The sequence below is a fragment of the Mytilus edulis genome, unplaced genomic scaffold (genome assembly GCF_963676685.1).
Source record: "Mytilus edulis unplaced genomic scaffold, xbMytEdul2.2 SCAFFOLD_1465, whole genome shotgun sequence".
Lineage (NCBI taxonomy): Eukaryota > Metazoa > Mollusca > Bivalvia > Mytilida > Mytilidae > Mytilus > Mytilus edulis.
The window spans coordinates 1,449-22,594 of NW_027267853.1; the positions used below are offsets into that span (position 1 = coordinate 1,449).

At 33.7% G+C, this 21,146-nt stretch overlaps 1 protein-coding gene across 1 annotated transcript; it reads left to right on the top strand.

Annotated features, from left to right (window-relative positions):
* Positions 1-411: 411 nt before the first annotated feature.
* On the top strand, positions 412-14,366 carry LOC139506100 (large ribosomal subunit protein mL37-like). Its single transcript, XM_071295363.1, has 2 exons — positions 412-595; positions 13,180-14,366. The coding sequence occupies exons 1-2, from the start codon at positions 469-471 to the stop codon at positions 14,322-14,324; spliced, it is 1,272 nt and encodes a 423-aa protein (XP_071151464.1). The 5' UTR covers positions 412-468; the 3' UTR covers positions 14,325-14,366.
* Positions 14,367-21,146: the final 6,780 nt, after the last annotated feature.

The window sequence follows — 21,146 nt, forward strand, 5'->3', positions numbered from 1 at the left end:
AATTGTAGTGTTGGTTAGAAATTAAATAGTCCCAACTAGTTGGAAATGCATCAGATCAATAATTACTCTAGGGGTATTATTAATGTTTGAAATTGATATGGATCATGAAAGTCTCATTTATTCGATTAAAACCCCTACATAACACAACTTTTTATCTTATTTTGGAATGTAAACAGGATAAAACATGCATAGCGATTATTTATGACAATGACAGTTTTACAAAAACAACATCTCATTTAATGTGCAGACGAAGACAATCATCTTCCATAAACAGAGAACATAGATGCTCCGAACTGAACAGAGCCTGGAACTAGATGCATATTTACTTCTGTTTTTTTTTCTGTAGTGTGAGCTTTTAGATTTTATATTCGATACTTTTCATGGTTTTTCATATGCTCATGTAAACTTCCGGTTTCCGGAAAGCCTTGGGACAGTGCATAGCTTTGCACACAAACAATTTTTGGAACCATGAGGCTCACTAAAGAACTGTTTTATTATAAAATTAACAAAGTTAAATGGTTAAAGACTGTCTGGAAGACTAGAGGAAAATACAAAAATCCTCCCCTGCAAGTGCCAGAAGCTATAGAAAAATTAGGTAGCATAAAAAAAAAAAAAAAAAAAAATATTCATAGATATAAAATTATTTAGTCCAACCACATATGTAAAACACAGACTTCTTTGCCGTTGCCTGTGCTGTTAAAGCAAAGAAAACACAAATCCTTAGTCAAAACAATGCAATGAGACCTGTTTAAGAATTTCAAAGTCGGACATAGCAATTGCCAAAGTATGAGACGTAAAAACAGCTTTGTCACCCTGGATAGTCCAAATAATTATGACTTCTAAAAAGCCGATTATGCTTATTGCTTTGCAGTGATTTAAGGCGTCAAAGAAAAAAAGTATAAAAGCCTTCAAGACGTCAAAATTATTTGGACTTCTCCTAGTCGCATGCTATAAATGTGAGCCCTGAATTAGTGGATGTTTATTTTAGGCATTGAAACTCGTTAATATTATCCCCTATTGCTTTGGGTGGATGGTGTTTATAAAATGTTAGTAAAAATTAACAAATGCAGCGTGTCCAATGAAATGAATAGAGAGTATATAAGAAATTTGCTTAAAGTATAATAAAAACATATATAGTTTCTACAGGGGCGTAGCAGCCCGTACGGCAGGTACGGCACTTGCCGTACAATAATGTTCGTTGGTACGGCATGCCGTACCTAAAATTTATATAAAAAATATAAAAAATAAAGTTTTATCAACGAAAATAAAGAAAATAAAGATTTTACAGAAAAAAAATCATGATAGAAAGGTCCCTGTAGAAGGCATAGCAATATACGGTATACATTCATAAGCAAAGTTCGAAAACTCGTATACGTAGTATATACGATAACGAATAATTGCCCTGTATTAATCAAAGTAAGGATTTTTTTTACTTACAAAAGATTTTAATTGACCATGCATATGGTCATGAACAGTCATAGTACTATCAATAGCATGTTACTGCCTTCTACAATTGTTCTGGTTTAAACACAAATGGCATGGAAGAATCAAAGTTAGAACTCTCAAATGGAGAAACAAACGTTATGCGGCAAGCATGGAATTTTGTGCGACTGGCATACAAGATTAAAGTTTAGCAAGCTATAAAACCAGTTTTAGTCAGCATTTTCTACTTAAGAAAATACCTGTACCAAGTCAGGAATATGAAAGTTTTTATCATTCGTTTGATGTGTTTGAGCTCTTGGACTTTACCATTTGATAACGGTATTTTCGTTTTGATTGTTCCTGGCGGGGTTCGGTATTTTTGCTATTTTATTTTTTGCAACAAAAATATTGTCAGTTACTTTGTTTTTGCATGCACCATAAAGTTTAAGTAATAATGACTAAAATATAACGAGTTGTCCCAATTTTATTGCGTGCCGATTTATCCGCTACAAAGACAAATGAACCATCTGCACATTGTTAAAATGCACATTCTGCTTCTAGACACCAAGACGATCGGAATATAATCCAACTTCAACAACTAACATACAGTAACACATTTTTACTGTTTTATCAATAGTCATGTTTTGGTAATATCTATTTGACGTGGCTCGGTACTTATACATCCCGCCATTGTGAATGTGTGATATCATTTGTGCTATGGTAAATTTTTGTGATCGCGTTTTTCATATTTGCTAATGTGCGTGTATATATGGCTTTTTGTTTTCCTTCAAGTTTTTAAGAAGTGTTTGCAAAGAATGTTGCATTTTGAACAAAACATACGAAAAAAACTGAATGCGATTTTCACTTGTAATTTAACACATTTTTTATTGGAAAATAATGATTTTTTTCTTCATTTAACAGTTAAAGTGTGAATTTTATACATAATAAACTAAATGTTCAAAAGTTCCGTGCGACACTTGGTTGTATATTATTTCTCATAATTTTTGAGTTTTACACTCTACAAATCAGCAATCTACTGTGTGATATCGAAAAAAAAACTAAAAGTATTTAGCGTTCCGTGACGCTGAAATCAAAAAGCAAGTGTTACGAATATTCGCTGTGGATTCGCTGTGGATATAAATCTAGCATTCACATATTAGATGTGCCAACCTTTGCATGATCCTTAGAAATAAAGTACATAATGATAGACCAGTCCTAGTCACAGTGATTTTTTTAAATTTTAGTCACTGAAGCCCCAAGTCTGATCTTCTACGGTTACAAACACGTAAAATGCTATTCCATTATATTCCCTGAACTCTCTGCATCTAACTGTTATGTATTTTTTTCCCGGTTTATACCAACCTTTCCCCCCTGAAATACCTGTTTTTTTTCTTTCTTTAAAACATATATAAAAAAAACAAAATGAAAAACATGTACATATATACATGTCATATGCATATAATTACAGAAATACACTAAGGGATTCGAATCAGTATTTCCCTTCATATATTAATCAGTCTCCCTGTAAAAAAAGGCAAATAACTGCAAATAAAAAGTTGATTTTTTGTCTGATCTTTCCTATATGATATGTACCGGGTTGGTGTGTGTCCAGGACTTTGTCAGGACTGTCTCACCCAATTACGATCCTAACCATGAAATACTATATTTCCAAATGGCTTTGAATCTACTAAAAATTGTTGAACTTGTTTAAACACAAGTAGATTTTCCTCTTGACTGAGGTATTTTGCCAAATAGGAGTGTTTTATATTGAATGGGAACAGAAAAGTTTCTATTGTACGTTTTCGGACAAGGGAGTACACTCGAGAAGACAATGCTTACTGCTTTCAATTCTACCACAAGCACAGTTTTTAATTTCTTCAAGATTTCTCTTAATACAAGTTCGTTAGATTACTACAATCCATCCGAAGTCTGGCATGAAGTATTTGTCCTTTCCTTTCTCCATATAAATAAGAATTTGGTATTTTACTTACATTTTGATTAAGGTAACGTTTAAGTGTAAACTTAGATGGGACCAAATCTGATATCGTCCAGAAAAGCATTTCAGGATCGAATGACTGACGTAAGAAAAGATTTCTGATACAATGCTGTTCTACACTTTATATGTTGTGTGTCATAGTTATGAATATTAAACAGTTGTGAGGGATAATATCGCTTAATTATAAATAATCAGGGGTCTTATTGTGAAACATTTCATGTTTTTTACGTCTTTCTGATAGTAACTCCCATCCTGTTTCATTGTATAATTTGTTTATGGGTGATAGCTTAGTACCAGCCAGTACTAGCATAGCCGCTTCAAGTTGCATATTTTCTAGTTGATCACTTTTGATAAGAGCCAAAGTGGTCGACTGGTCTAGCGCGCCGATCATAGTGCAATGCAATTTGGTACCACGATATCTCAGTTCGAATTCTGGTGAGGGAAAAACAAAAATTTGCGTTAACAGCTCTTACATTGTTGGGCTGATGTTTAGAATATTTAAATACGTTCTGAACGAGTGACAGCTCTACAACAGATTTATCCATCGGATCGCTAGCAGTGATGGTGATACAATTTATACAAACTAATCTGTAATCACGATGCCTTTATAAATGACTTGTAAATTCGGATGTCCCTCTCTGGAAATGTTCTTACTTTGTTTGTTCTAAGTTGTTGGCATTGTTACGTTTCTACTATATTATCGCTTTAGCAGTTCTAACATTGTCGTCATAAACTTATTGATCGTTATTGCGATGAAACCATATTCACAATGAAAATAGATTTTTTCGCAGTGTCATAGATTCGTCGTTTGTCTTACCCTTACTTGATATTGTATGAGAAATTCTGAAAGTTATCCATCATGTTTATTTATTGGTCTTTGTAAAAGAAATTTGAAAATCTGCTCATTGGTCTGTTCATAGTTCCCTTTACTTCTGAATACTTTTACCGAAGATTTGATAGTTTAATAATTTCCTACAACCGGTATGCATATTCGGAATGGCGCTTTTTTTCTGTCAAAAATTTTCAAATATTGTAGGAGCATGCCAAGGCCTGGCAAGGTGTCCAACACAAAGTTAAAGTGCGTGTATTTATTTTAGCTAAGATGTTCAAACGGCCTTCAACTTTTTTGATAAAGTTTAATTGCTGCCTTTCGACACGATTCATGTTTCAAATTCTGTTTTCCAGGGGCGTAGCTACCCGGAGGCACGACAGCACGTGCATCCACGTCGTTTTCACAAAAAAAAAAAAAAAAAAAAAAAAAAAGCAGAAGAGAGAGAGATGAGTTGGTCAATCGGAATCGGAGACTGTTGGTGTCTTTTCCGTCTATCCCGGATATAAGTTTTACAACCTTGTTACAAGTGTTGATGAAGCTGTTCATTCAGAAAAAGTTCGTAGCTCCGAAGTTGCATGCACATTGATTCGGCATGCAAAAAAAGAAATGGCAAAATAAAAATTTATAAATTGAATTTTAAAGGAAACACCTATGTTGTCACTTTTTTTAATTGATGAAATAAATAACTTCATTAAATAACGACATTTGGTTTCAAAATAATTTTTTTTGGAGATTATGACAAAATCGGAAGGTTACTTGTATCTTTTACAAGATTTTTACTTTTGAATTTGTAATACTCAGTCTAAGATATGTAGTTTTGGAGCACATTTTACAGTGTACAGTTCATCAGTTTGGAATGAGATGTACCAATCGGCATTAGAATTATCAGATCACTTCGATATCGTTGAAAATATGCCGAGGCGATGTGGTTGACAGACTACTGGAGCCAATCACCCTGCAACCACGCCAAAACAGTATTGGAAAGTCTCATTATTTTTTGTGTTCATAGACCATATGATAACGCAACTGGAGAGTGGAGTCGCGTCAAGTTATCAGAAAATCGCTTCTTTGTGCTGTATCTGCTTCATCATGTTGTAGGAAATATCACAAACGAACAAATCTCAATACTGTCTAAAACATACAGAGGCGTAGCATCCTAATTTATATTGGTACGGCAGAAAATCATGATGGCGAAGCGACGCATCCCGCCTCATAGAGGCGGTTATGCGGCAAGGGGTTCGAAAATTTTAATAAATAGTGCAAAATCCTGCATTCTGACGACCTCCAGACACTTAAATTTGATTCTCTAAAACCCTAGTTTTATGGGTAACAATTTTAAATATGACTCTTTTTTTTTTAAATCAAAATCATAAAAATTTATGATAAAAAGAGAAACTTGAATCCTGCATTCTGACAATCTCCTGACACTTAAATTTCGTTCCTAAAAAAACTAGTTTTATGGGCAATTATTTTACTCTTTTGTGTTTAATTCAATTTCAAACTATAGAAAACAGAATTTGAAACATGAATCGTGTCGAAAAGGCAGCAATTAAACTTTATCGAAAAAGTTGAAGGCCGTTGAACATCTTAACTAAAATAAATACACGCACTTTAACTTTGTGTTGGACACCTTGCCAGGCCTTGTCGTGCTCCTACAATACTTGAATTTTTTTGACAGAAAAAAAAAATGAGCATCATTCCGTATATGCATACCGGTTTTAGGAAATTATTAAACTAATTTTATACTATCAAATCTTCGCTAAACGTATCCAGGAAGTAAAGGGAACTATGATCAGACCAATGAACAGATTTTCAAAATTCCCGGTTTACAAAGACCAATAAATAAACATGATGGATAAACTTCAGAATTTCTCATATAATATCAAGTAAGGGTAAGACAAACGACGAATCTATAACACTGCGAAAAAAATCTATTTTCATTGTCAAACTAGAAAATATGCAATTTGAAGCGGCATTGATAGTTACTGGTGGTACTAAGTTATCGTCCATAAACAAATTATACAACGAAACAGGATGGAGTTACTATCAGAAAGACGTAAAAAACATGAAATGTTTCACAATAAGACCCCTGATTATTTAAGCGATATTATCCCTTAACAACTGTGTAATATTCATAACTATGACACAAGACGAACGAATGACACACAACTTAGAAAGTGTAGAACAGCATTGTATCAGAAATCTTTTCTTATGTCAGTCATTCGATCCTGAAATGATTTTCCGGACGATATCAGATTTGGTCCATTTAAGTTTACACTTCAGACTCGGACTTCTCTTGAACTGAATTTTAATGTGCATATTGTTATGCGTTTACTTTTCTACATTGGCTAGAGGTATAAGGGGAGGGTTGATATCTCACAAACATGTTTAACCCCGCAGAATGTTTGCGCTTGCCCAAGTCAGGAGCCTCTGGCCTTTGTTAGTCTTGTATTATTTTAATTTTAGTTTCTTGTGTACAATTGGAAATTAGTATGGCGTTCATTATCACTGAACTAGTATATATTTGTTTAGGGGCCAGCTGAAGGACGACTCCGTGTACGGGAATTTCTCGCTACATTGAAGACCTGTTGGTGACCTTCTGCTGTTGCTTTTTTCTATGTTTGGGTTGTTGTCTCTTTGACACATTCCTCATTTCCATTCTCAATTTTAATAAGAGGAAAATCTACTTGTGTTTAAACAAGTTCAACAATTTTTAGTAGATTCAAAGCCATTTGGAATATATAGTATAAATTTTCATGGTTAGGATCGTAGTTGGGTGAGACAGTCTTGACAAAGTCCTGGACACACACCACCCCGGTACATATCATATAGGAAAGATCAGAAGAAGAAAAAAATTATATGCAGTTATTTGCCTTTTTTTTACAGGGAGACCGATTAATATATTAAGGGAAATACTGATTCGAATCCCTTAGTATTAATGTATTTCTGTAATTATATGCATATGACATATATATATGTACATGGTTTTTTTTTTTTTATATAATATGTTTTGAGTAAAGGTATTTTTAAAGAAAAAAAAACCCAGGTATTTCAGGGGGAAAGGTTGGTAACCGGGAAAAAATACATAACAGTTAGATGCTGAGAGTTCAGGGAATATAATGGAATAGCATTTTCTAATAGCATTAAACGTATTTGTAAACCGTCGAAGATCAGACTTGGGCTTCAGTGACTAAAATAAAAAAAAATCACTGCGACTAGGACTGGTCTATCATTATGTACTTTATTTCTTAGGATCATGCAAAGGTTGGCACGTCTACTATGTGACTGCTAGATTTATATCCACGTGGCGGGATGTATAAGTACCGAGCCACGCCAAATAGATATTACCAACACATGACTATTAATAAAACAGTAAAAGTGTGTTACTGTATGATGTTGTTGAAGTTGGATTATATTCCGATCGTCTTGGTGCCTACAAGCAGAATGTGCATTTTAACAATGTGCAGATCGTTTATTTGTCTCTGTAGCGGCCATATGGGATAGATCGGCACGCAATAAAATTGGGACAACTCGTTTATATTTTAGTCATTATTACTTAAACTTTATGGTGCATGCATACAGAGTAACTGACAATATTTTTATTCTTGTTTTCAATATAATATTTTTAATGCAAAAAATAAAATAGCAAAAAAACTGAACCCCGCCCAGGAACATTCAAAACGAAAATACTGTTATCAAATGGTAAGGTCAAGAGCTCAAACACATCAAACGAATGAATAACAACTTTCATATTCCTGACTTGGTACAGGTATTTTCTAAAGGAGAAAGTTCTGGACAAAAACTGGTTTTTATAGCTTGCTAAACTTTAATCTTGTATGCCAGTCGCACAAAATTCCATGCTTGCTGCACAACGTTTGTTTCTCCATTGAGAGTTCTAACTTTGATTCTTCCATGCCATTTGTGTTAAACCAGAACAATTGTAGAAGGCAGTAACATGCTATTGATAGTACTATGACTGTTCATGACCATATGCATGATCAATTAAAATCTGTTGTAAGTAAACAATTCCGTACTTTGATTAATACAGGGCAATTACTCGTTATCGCATATATACTACTTATACAAGTTTTCGAACTTTGCTTATGAATGTATACCGTATGTTTGGTATGACTTCTACATGGACTTTTCTATCATTATTTTTTTTTCTGTAATATCTTTTTTTTCTTTATTACTGTTGAAACCCTTGTGTTTTTTTATATTATATATATAAATTTTAGGTACGGCATGCCGTACCAACGAACATTATTGGTACGGCGAGTGCCGTACCTGCCGTACCGGCTGCTACGCCCCTGACATATGAAACTGACCTAGCATCTCGCGACTGCTACCATGCCATGATGGCCCTGAGATCTATCAGGTCACGGTACTACGTATGTAATTGAAAACAAAATAATGTACGATCAACAATGAACAATGAAAGTTACATAGCATTACTGCATATTCATCGGGATTTCAGTGTGAATGTTGACAAAGTAATAGAGAAGTTTGTTTCTGCCCAGACCCGAATAGCAGATTTTGGACAATTTTGAGTAAATTTTGTATCACAAATATGTGTTGTTTATGTATTACTATATTCAGAAGATTTATTAATAGTTTTACGTTCATAAATTTTTATCTACATATAGCTCCTCTTTTAACCGTCCTATGACTGAAACCCCCAAAAAAAAAAAAATCTGCATAATAGGGTCCCAAAAATTTTTCGACTCGCTCCGCTCGGTGGTAGTTGCGTCCACATCGTTTCTTTCTAGCTACGCCCCTGTTTTCTATATTTTGAAATTGATTTTAACACAAGAGAGTAAAATAATTGCACATAAAACAAGTTTTTTAGGAACTAAATTTAAGCGACAGGAAATTGTCAAAATGCAGGATTCAAGTTGCACTTTTTATCATAAATTTTTATATTTTGATTTTAAAAAAAAAGAGTCATATTTTAAATTGTTGCCCATAAAACTAGGGTTTTGGAGAACCAAATTTAAGTGTCTGGAGGTTGTCAGAATGCAGGATTTTGCACTAATTATTAAAATTTTCTCGGGGGCCTTAAGCGGCCCCCGAACCCCTTGCCACATAACCGCCTCTGCGAGGCGGGATGGCATGATTTTCTGCCGTACCAATATAAATTAGGATGCTACGCCTCTGTTCTAAGGAGAGTAGCGGATTCACCCAAGGATTGCCAATTGGTTTTAAGGATTATCTAATTACTACAAGAAATTATTCATGCATCTTGTTTATTATTAGGCTTGCCTGTTTAATGGCTGAAATTTTCTCACTCCCAACTAAAATATAAAAATAAGTAGATGCAATATGACTGCCAATGATACATGTATAACTATATGCACCCGAGTTCAAATGATGAAGACACAAAAATGAAATCAGCATTTAGCACAAGATTCCAATCCTTTTTACTTTAAATCAAAGCCTTTACCTTTTCCTGTTTGCTTGGTTTTACACTATTCACTTTTGGGGCCCTTTGTGAACCTAGGCCATGTAGGCTAGAGCTGTGTTGAAGGTCATACTTTGACTTTTACAAATTGTGACTTGGATAGAAAGTTGTCTCATCATGCTCATTGGCACTCATACTTAATTTTCATATCTATATGTGTATAAACTGGTAACAATTTAAAGAATGTACCTTCCTTGATATGAATTTTAACACATTCATGATTAAGTACACTGTATTTGCAATTTTAATGATTTGTATTTACTTTAATATACAACAGATCTAGATGAATACAGATGTTGTTCTATATTTTCAGCAATATGAATATGACATGGTACATTTTTAACACTGATAGACTGATATTTGCTAAATATTACCTGTCATACCTGTGGCAAAATAACATTTTAATGAAAAAGCACGTTGGCGTCGTCGTCTGCGTCGTCGTCGTCGTCCGAATACTTTTAGTTTTCGCACTCTAACTTTAGTAAAAGTGAATGGAAATCTATGAAATTTAACACAAGGTTTATGACCACAAAAGAACGGTTGGGATTGATTTTGGAGTTTTGGTTTCAACAGTTTAGGAATTAGGGGCCAAAAAAGGGCCCAAATAAGCATTATTCTTGGTTTTCGCACAATAACTTTAGTTTAAGTAAATAGAAATCAATGAAATTTAAACACAATGTTAATGACTACAAAAGGAAGGTTGGTATTGATTTTGGGAGTTTAGGTCCCAACAGTTTAGGAATTAGGGTCCAAAAAGGGACCCAAATAAGCATTTTTCTTGGTTTTCGCACCATAACGTTAGTATAAGTAAATAGAGATCTATGATATTTAAACACAAGGTTTATGACCATAAAAGGAAGGTTGGTATTGATTTTGGGAGTTTTGGTCCCAACAGAATAAGGGACCCAAAGGGTCCAAATTAAACTTTGTTTGATTTCATCAAAATTGAATAATTGGGGTTCTTTGATATGCCGAATCTAACTGTGTATGTAGATTGTTAACTTTTGGTCCCGTTTTCAAATTGGTCTACATTAAGGTCCAAAGGGTCCAAAATTAAACTTAGTTTGATTTTGACAAAAAATGAATCAGTTAGGTTCTTTGATATGCTGAATCTAAAAATGTACTTAGATTCTTGATTATTGGCCCAGTTTTCAAGTTGGTCCAAATCGGGGTCCAAAATTAAACTTTGTTTGATTTCATCAAAAATTGAATAAATGGGGTTCTTTGATATACCAAATCTAACTGTGTATGTAGATTCTTCATTTTTGGTCCTGTTTTCAAATTGGTCTACACTAAAGTCCAAAGGGTCCAAAATAAAACTTAGTCTGATTTTAACAAAAATTGAAATCTTGGGGTTCTTTGATATGCTGAATCCAAAAATGTACTTAGATTTTTATTATGGGCCCAGTTTTCAAGTTGGTCCAAATCAGGATCTAAAATTATTATATTAAGTATTGTGCAATAGCAAGTCTTTTCAATTGCACAGTATTGCGCAATGGCAAGAAATATCTAATTGCACAATATTGTGAAATAGCAAAATTTTTTTTAATTAGAGTTATCTTTCTTTGTCCAGAATAGTAAGCAAGAAATATCTAATTGCAAAATATTGTGCAATAGCAAGATTTTTTTTTAATTGGAGTTATCTTTCTTTGTCCAGAATCAACTTAAATCTTTGTTTTATACAATATTCAATGTATATTCACTTTTTACAACCAACTGATAAATTAAAATAATCTTTACCATTCAGTGATAACAAGCAGTTTTTTTACATCTTAATATTTTATGATGTATTTAAATGAGTAGTTATTGTTCTAACTCCATTAGAAATTTTAATTGAGATTAGTTTTGGAATAAGGGAGAGAGGGATGTAATTAAAAAAATTGGGTTCAATTTTTCTCATTTGAAATTTCATAAATAAAAAAGAAATTTCTTCAAACATTTTTTTGAGAGGATTAATATTCAACAGCATAGTGAATTGCTCTAAGAGAAAACAAAAATTTTAAGTTCATTAGAACACATTCATTCTGTGTCAGAAACCTATGCTGTGTCAACTATTTAATCACAATCCAAATTTAGAGCTGAATCCAGCTTGAATGTTGTGTCCATACTTGCCCCAACCGTTTAGGGTTCAACCTCTGCGGTCGTATAAAGCTACGCCCTGCGGAGCATCTGGTTAACACTAATAGGCTGTTATTATATCTTTGGTAAGGGTTTATGTCTCTTGGACATATTCCCCTATATTTCCATTCTCAATTTTATTCCCTGTTATTTTGCTTTATTTCTTGTGGTGAAAAAAACATTTTAAAGAAGATTCACATATTGACAGACTGTAATTGCAAAAGGTGTTATATATATGCATTCATTTCAGACTTCTGTCTTACTTCAAACATGCTACATGTATATGTTACATGTACTTGCATTCATGTCTCTTTTAAACAATTTGATACCACTTTCATTCCCTTCTTTGTTATGTCCTCACTCTATAATTGCCTAAATTGCAACTGTAAAAGTGGTGCTCATATTGCAGTCTTGGGCATGTTTCAATCCTTCCATCCATTCGCCCTACAAATATTTTTGTTAGTTCTCGAGAATTACTTTGAAGTATGACTTAATATTTGTCTAAATTGACATTGATAAGTTGTACAATGTAAAATATATCGTCGCTGTTATGCAAAAACCTCGTATCTCAACATTTTGCGGAAATCTGTTTATCGATTATTTAGAATTAAATATGTATGTTCCACTATATGCGAAAATATCTGACCTTCTAACCAATCATCAACCCGAATTCTGACATGTGACGAAAAAGTGTAGTCGGATTGGTGAGGACATTTTGTTGTGCAAAAATATCGTATCTCAAAAGAAAAAAAATTTTGCACGGCAGCTGACATTATTACAGGTACAGTTTTATCAATTTTAGGTTCTCAAAGCTAATATATTAGCTTAAAAATAATGAAAATACAATATAGGTGCAGAAATTTTTGCTCGTCTTGGTAATTGATTGGTTAGAAGATCAGATATTTTCGCATACAGCGGAACATACATATTAAATTCTAAATAATCGAAAAAAGATTTCAGATTTTACTGCCTGGTGTAAAATTATCAAAACCTTAGATACGAGGTTTTTGCATAACAGCGACGATATGTGTTTTTAAAATCTATATGACACAACATGACTTACTCATGCTACTGTTTTCCTATATACATTTAAGTTTTTCAAATTGTTGGAAGAAAGCATATATTTTTGTCACAATTTTCTCAGGAACTCCATATAATATAAAGACTTTTATATTCAAATAAAAATGTAACAGTCTTGAGTTTTAACATGTAAATACTATTCATATCTGTAATACACATTGAAATTCAATGTATAAAAGAACAGGATATGAACATGACAATATAATACATGCTACTTTTTGAATTAAGAGTGTAACATTACTAAAGGTCAAAATTTCTTCTATTTTATAGGTGTCAACATTGTTGATCCATTAGAGGAATTCAGGACTGATATAAAAAAAGAATGGAAGCCACCAGCTAATGATCCACGGTTCTATGAGGAACCTAGCCCTACAGAGAATCCGCTGTATAAAGAAAATCCAGTTACATGTTATAGCTATAACATCAAATTTTTGCAAAATATTGACCAAGTTTGTGTTCTGACCAAGACACAGAATTTTGATGGGTTACCTCAAAATGTTTCCGACTTGGTAAACAAGATAGAAATACCCAACAAGGAAAAACTTTTGAAGCGTTATATAATTCATTCACAGGACTGGGTAAGCAAAAAGGTTAAACTCCCTAGAAGAATTGACAAAGAAAATCTGAAATTCAAATTTCCAAGAGAATATGGTATCCCTCCAAGTCAATCAATAGGCATATTCCTGACAGATCTCTTGAGGATGTGTCAAAGTACAGCAGCACAGTTCCCCAACGCTGTTAAGGGGAGACGACTCATTCATTCACCATTTATCAATACACATTACATGTTTAACGATAAAAATATTTTGATACGAGGATCACCAAGCTACATGTTGGGATCAAATCAAGATTTACAGCCATTTGCTAATCAAGAAATAATCGACAAATCTATTGATATGCCTTTGCCAGATTTATATCCTGTAGAGCCAACAATTGATTTGATAAAAGAGCATTTCTATAATGATTCTACCTGCAATGGTTTTAAATTACCATATGCCTTTAATAGACCACATACATTGTTCATGCAGAACAGTGATCACTGGAACAATGTTGACAGACAGTGTAGATCTCTCATGTTCTGCTTTGCATATGCCACGGCTAGGGCCAGAGAAAGATTCGGAGAAGATGTTGTGAAGTTGCCAGAACCTGTTAGCGTTCAGTGTGTCAACATGGATCAAACGACTCTGAACTTTACATGCTTTCAGTTAAACACTTTAGACATAAATACAGAAGGAGGAGTCAAGAACTTTGTTTGGTTTGATACAGGTAACCAGATATTTAAGAAAATCCTGCCACAGCCATGGAAAGAAGACGAATATTTTCATAAAAAACGTTATGGAGAGTTTGAATCTACACCATTGGACAAGATGTTAGCACTAGTTTTAAATGGTTTACCAGAAACTGCAAATTTATAATATATTTTTGAATAGCATTAAAGAAGTATTTGTTTGAATTAATTGAAACTTGACTTGTACAATGTATATAAATATATATATGTCGGACATAAAGTCACAACTTTAAAAACAATTACCTACACTGTGAATTAAAATTTAGACTCTACAGAGTACCAACAATTAAATGAAAGTAAAGTAAGAACTTCTCTCATATACAAAAGATACTTATTGTGACTTTTTATCTTATCAACATGATTAATTTTGTGATTTTCTGTCCCATGACTTTTTGTGTTAGCTAAAAGTTTATATATTTTTGGATTAATACAATACTCACAAGATGATTAAATTAATAATCGTACATTACAGCAATGAATTTTTCAGTGTTTGCAACTTGTAAATATTCACCCTGAAATACTGCAGTACATCTTGAAAATCAATCTGTTATTCATGTTATTAGTCAAAATCACCAGCAACATGAGAATTTAGTGTTATTACCCTTGCATTGACAGTCCTTCCATCCGTTCCATTTTGTTTCCGCACTCTAATTTAAGTTTGCCTTATGCAAATTTTATGAAACTTAAACAATGCTAAGAATCAATAATTGCAGATAGGGTTCAAAATCAAATTTGGGCACCGAGTCATTTACAGTTCTAGAGTTATGCCCCTTTTAACAATTTAAAGCATGAGCAGGGGCATTCAGGTCATCTGACAGACATATTAATTTTTATCAACTATAGTTCTACTGACACAACAAAATTCAAGGAGGCAATGTCCAAAGATGACAGAAAGCCTGTTAATTTTTTACTTCATTTGGGACCATAAAGTTTAACTAATGAAACACATGAGTGATTGATTGATTTGTTCATGTTGTTTACAGCCACTTTTATCTATCATTATTGGCTATAGCTATAATGGCAGCCATTTGAGGAAGCCAGACATAACCACAAACATTGGTGAAAGAAAACTGCCAATTTTAGATAATTAAGATTGGAGCTGAATTCACTTACCACATATACATGGTTCATATTCACAAAGTCAGGCTAGTGATGCAGTAGATTAACAAAGGCCTTTCAGCCATAATTCTAAATTATATTACCTTTGTTATTTGCAGAGAACCCCCACTGGTAAATGGAGAAAAAAATATTGTCACTTTAATTTGTCTTCTTATGATCGGTAGTTAAACCCTTGATAAACTGGAGGGCTCATTTGTCTGTATGGGGTTTCTGTGATATAAAAAGAAGATGTGGTATGATTGCCAATGAGACAACTATCCACAAAAGACCAAAATGACACAGACATTAACAACTATAGGTCACTGTACGGCCTTCAACAATGAGCAAAGCCCATACCCCAAAATCAGCTATAATAGGCCCCGATAAGACAATGTAAAACAATTCAAACGAGAAAACTAACGGCCTTATTTATGTAAAAAAATGAAAGAAAAACAAATATGTAACACATAAACAAACGACAACCACTGAATTACAGGCTCCTGACTTGGGACAGGCACATACATAAATAATGTGGCAGGGTTATCTGTGATGTACAAATATACAGATATTTCTAGTCGGAAATTGGGACTTTAAATCTGATGCCTTCAGAACAGTGAATGCCACATTCTGCATGTTCAGGAAGACTGCAATGAATACTCGATCGATACAAAATGTATGTCCTGTAATAGAGTCAAGCTAAATGAAAGGCAGGATTTTTTGTTTAAGATGACTCTTACATATGTTCCTTTATAATATACAGAGAGGGTTAATGACTTATTTCAAAGGTTGCCACTCAAGTAGACCGTAAGCTATTATACAAGAAAATGAGGCAAAGCCAAGGTCAGATAAACCCAACAAGAAATACATGTACACCTTTCAATCATGCAATACCCTAAATTTAGTTGACATATTGCTTATAGTTTCAAACTTAACATTGACCAACGAACCATGAAAACAGGTCAAGGTCAGAAAGACATATACACCTTACAATCATTCAATACAACAAATATATAACCTATTGCTAGAAAAAACAACCAAATCACAAAACACCTTGTAATAAACCCTGAAAATGAGGTCAATGACAAATAAAACTGAGACTGATATGTAATCATAAAATATTTCCATACACCAGATATAGTTGACCTATTGCATATAGTATTAGAAAAAAGACCAAAACTCAAAAACTTATCTTTGACCACTGAACCATGGAAATGAGGTAAAGGTCAGATAACACCTGCCAGTTGGAAATTTACACCTTACAATCATTCCATACACCAAATAGAAAAGACATATTGCGTAAAGTATTTGATATATGGACTTGACCAACAAAACTTAACCTTCTTCACTGATTAATGAAATAAGGTCGAGGTCAAATGGAAAAGGTCTGGCCTGAGGGCCTTGCAAGGTACGCACATACTAAATATAGGTATCCTATTACTCATACGGTAATAAGAAAGAAATAAACAATACAAACAAGTGAAACTGCGAGCTACTGCTCACTGATGATACCCCAGCCGCAAGTGGATAATATTAATAGTGTATAAATATGCAAGTGTGCGGTAAACAGGAAGTTGTCGAGTGATGAATCTGAAAACGCATCACACGGTATAGCTGACTTATATAAATCCTGAAACCAAATTTCAGAAATCCTTGTATTGTAGTTCCTGAGAAAAATGTGGCGAAAATTTTCAACTTGGCTATCATGTGTAAAATCATACAAGTGTTTGGTAAACAGGAAGTTGTCAAGTGATCAATCTGAAAACGCATCACACGGTATAGCTGACTTAGATAAACCCTGAAACCAAATTTCAGAAATCCTTGTATTATAGTTCCTAAGAAAAATGCGACGAAAAATATTCATGGGACGGACAGACTGACGGAAGGACAGACAGAGGTAAAATAGTATACCCCCCTTTTTTAAAGCGGGGGTATAAAAATCTTTAACTTTTTCCCCCGTGTTCACTGAACCATGAAAATGAGGTCAAGGAAAATGGACATATTGCTGCCACCAGATAACTACCCCTATTTAGCTTTTATTCAACAAAAGTTGCAGGCTCAACAAAAAATGATAAGATATCCATCAGTGGCGGATTCAAACTTTTTATAAGGAGGGGGGGGGGGGGGGGGGGGGGGGGTGGGGGGGGGGGGGGGGGCTGACTGACCTAAAGAGGCTGCTCCAGCCATGCTTCAGTGATTCCCTATATAATCAACCAAATTTCCCCACGAAAGGCCTATTCTAGCAAAACCAATGGAATAGAAAGGTTTCTGTGCAGCTGTCATGGCTGAATAAATATGTTTTCTGCTCTTTGGTCAGGTTGTTGTCTATTTGACAAATTTCCCCTTTTCCATTCTTAATTTTAGTCATATGTGATTTTGGAAGTGTTGTCAATAAACTATTTATGTCATTAGACCTTGGCATGATTTATTAAACTGAGACCTTTCTACAATTGGTCACTTTATGTTGACCTCTAGATGTCATTTATTATTTGTCATTGAGTTACTGTCTCATCTATGTAAAACCTTAAATTCCTTTTTACTAAAATGTTTGGAATTTACCATGTTTTATCATGAAATTAAAAAATATAAGTTTTCCATTGAAGATGTGTGGTGTCTTCTGTCCCCCAAAATAAGAAAGCAGTAAAGCAATCTTATGAAAAACTCCCAAAAAGTAACTGAGAATCTAAACCTAAAATAGTACCTCCATGACCAATAGAAGAATCTGTGTGCAGATTTGATTAAATTCTGTCAAGCCACTTTCCAGGAAGTGCAGATTAATAAACAGAAATTGCTCAGGTATGAGAAACCCCCTCAAACAGTGTGATTAAAATTCAATAAAATGCTCCATAGGGCACAGCTTGACATGACCACAGAGGTCGAACTCTGAACAATTTGGGCCAGTATGGACACAACATTCAAGCTTGATACATCTCTGAATTTGGATTGTGATTAAATATTTGACACAGAATGAATGTGGTCTTATGAACTTAAAAAATTCAAATTTACCAATTATGGTCCAATATCCAAAATCTAAATGGATTGAATCAGCCTATAAAAGAATCCCAAGAATTCAATTTTTGATAAAATCAAACAAAGTTTAATTTTGGACCCTTTTGACCTCAATGTGGACCAATTTGAGAACAGGGCCCAAAATTAAAAATCTAAATACACGGTTAGATTCGGCATATCAAACAACCCAGAAATTCAAGAATAAAACCACATTGAAATTGGTCAAGAAATAAGCAATTTATAAAAAGTATTAGACCAGATGCTCTGCAGGGCGCAGCTTTATACGACCGCAGAGGTTGAACCCTGAACGGTTGGGGCAAGTATGGACACAACATTCAAGCTGGATACAGCTCTAAATTTGGATTGTGATTAAATAGTTGACACAGCATAGGATTCTGACACAGAATGAATGTGGTCTAATGAACTTAAAATTTTTTTTTTGCCTTTGAGCAATTCACTATGCTGTTGAATATTAACCCTCTCAAAAAAATGTTTGAAGAAATTTTCTTTTTATTTATGAAATCTGAAATTAGAAAAATTTAACCCCCCCCCTTTTTTTTCACATCCCCCTTTCCCTTTTTCCAAAACTGATCTCAATTCAAATTTCAACAATAACTACTCATTTAAATACATCATAAAATATTAAAATGTAACAAAAGGTGCTTGTTATCACTGAATGGTAAAGATTGTTTTAATTTATCAGTTGGTAGTAAAAGTGAATATATACATTGTATATTGTATAAAACAATGATTTAAGTTGACTCAACTACTATTCTGGACAAAGAAAGATAACTCAATTCAATTGAAATTTTCTTGCTATTGCACAATATTATGCAATTAGATATTTCTGGATATTGCGCAATACTGTGCAATTGAAAATATTTGCTATTGCACAATACTGTGCAATTGAAGATTTCTTGCTATTGCGCAATACTGAGCAATTGAAAATTTCTTGCTATTGCACAATACTGTGCAATTGAAGATTTCTTGCTATTGCTGAATACTGTGCAATTGAAAACTTCTTGCTATTGCACAATACTTAATATAATAATTTTGGATCCTGATTTAAACCAACTTAAAAACTGGGCCCATAAACAAAAATCTAAGTACATGTTTAGATTCAGCATATCAAAAAAGCCCAAGAATTCAATTTTTGTTAAAATCAAATTTAGTTTAATTTTGGACCCTTTGGACTTTAATGTAGACCAATTTGAAAACAGGACCAAAAATTAAGAATCTACATACACAGTTAGATTTAGCATATCAAAGAACCCGTTTATTCAATTTTTGATGAAAGCAAACAAAGTTTAATTTTGGACCCCGATTTCGACCAACTTGAAAACTGGGCCAATAATCAAAAATCTAAGTACATTTTTAGATTCAACATATTATAGAACCCCAAGGATTCAATTTTTGTTAAAATCAAACTAAGTTTAATTTTGGACCCTTTGGACCTTAATGTAGACCAATTTGAAAACGGGACCAAAAATTAAGAATCTACATACACAGTTAGATTTAGCATATCAAAGAACCCGTTTATTCAATTTTTGATGAAAGCAAACAAAGTTCAATTTTGGACCCTTTGGGCCCCTTATTCCTAAACTGTTGGGACCAAAACTTCCAAAATCAAACCCAACCTTCCTTTTATGGTCATAAACCTTGTGTTTAAATTTCATAGATTTCTATTTACTTATACTTAAGTTATGGTGCGAAAACCAAGAATAATGCTTATTTGGGCCCCTTTTTGGCCCCTAATTCCTAAACTGTTGGACCTCAACTCCCAAAATCAAGCCCAACCTTCCTTTTGTTGTCATAAACCTTGTGTTTAAATTTCACTGATATCTATTTACTTATACTAAAGTTATTGTGCCAAAACCAAGAATAATGCTTATTTGGGCCCTTTTTTTGGCCCCTAATTCCTAAACTGTTGGAACCAAAACTCCCAAAATCAATCCCAACCTTCCTTTTGTGGTCATAAACCTTGTGTCAAAATTTCATAGATTTCTATTCACTTAAACTAAAGTTATAGTGCGAAAACCAAGAAAATGCTTATTTCGGCCCTTTTTGGCCCCTAATTCCTAAAATGTTGGGACCAAAACTCCCAAAATCAATCCCAACCTTCCTTTTGTGGTCATAAACCTTGTGTCCAAAATTTCATCGATTTCTATTCACTTTTACTAAAGTTATTGTGCGAAAACTAAAAGTATTCGGACGACACAAGACGACGACGCAAGACGCCAACGTGATAGCAATATACGACGAAAAATTAAAATTTTTGCGGTCGTATAAAAAGTATTGTTTTTGGACCCCAATTCCTAACCAGTTAGGGCCAAAATCAATCCCAACCTTCCTTTTTCAGTATGGAACATTGTAGAACAATTTCAGAAAGATCCATACACTTACACACAAATTATTGTCTGAAAACTAGAAAAATACTTATTTTGACCCCTTTTGGGCCCCTTGATCTAAACTGTTAGGACCATAACCCCAAAAATCAATCCTAATTTTCCTTTTGTGGTTTCAAACCTTGCGTTTAAATTTCATAGAGATCCATTCACTTAAACTAAAGTTATTGCCCTGAAACTAAGTGTCTTCAGGTGACGCTGACGACGACAAGGGACGTGATACCAATATATGAACGCAATTTTTGTTTGCGGTCTTATAAAAATAGCAGGCCTCCTTCATTCAGAAACAAGAATCTTAGCAAGATTGATTAAATTTTGTGAGTCATGAATGCACCTGAGAGTGATCCATGTGTGTGTTGTTTCACTTTGGCAGTCCAGCTACACAAAAATCAGTGTCTTCTTTTTCATTACAATAGATATGAATTAAAAACACCATACAA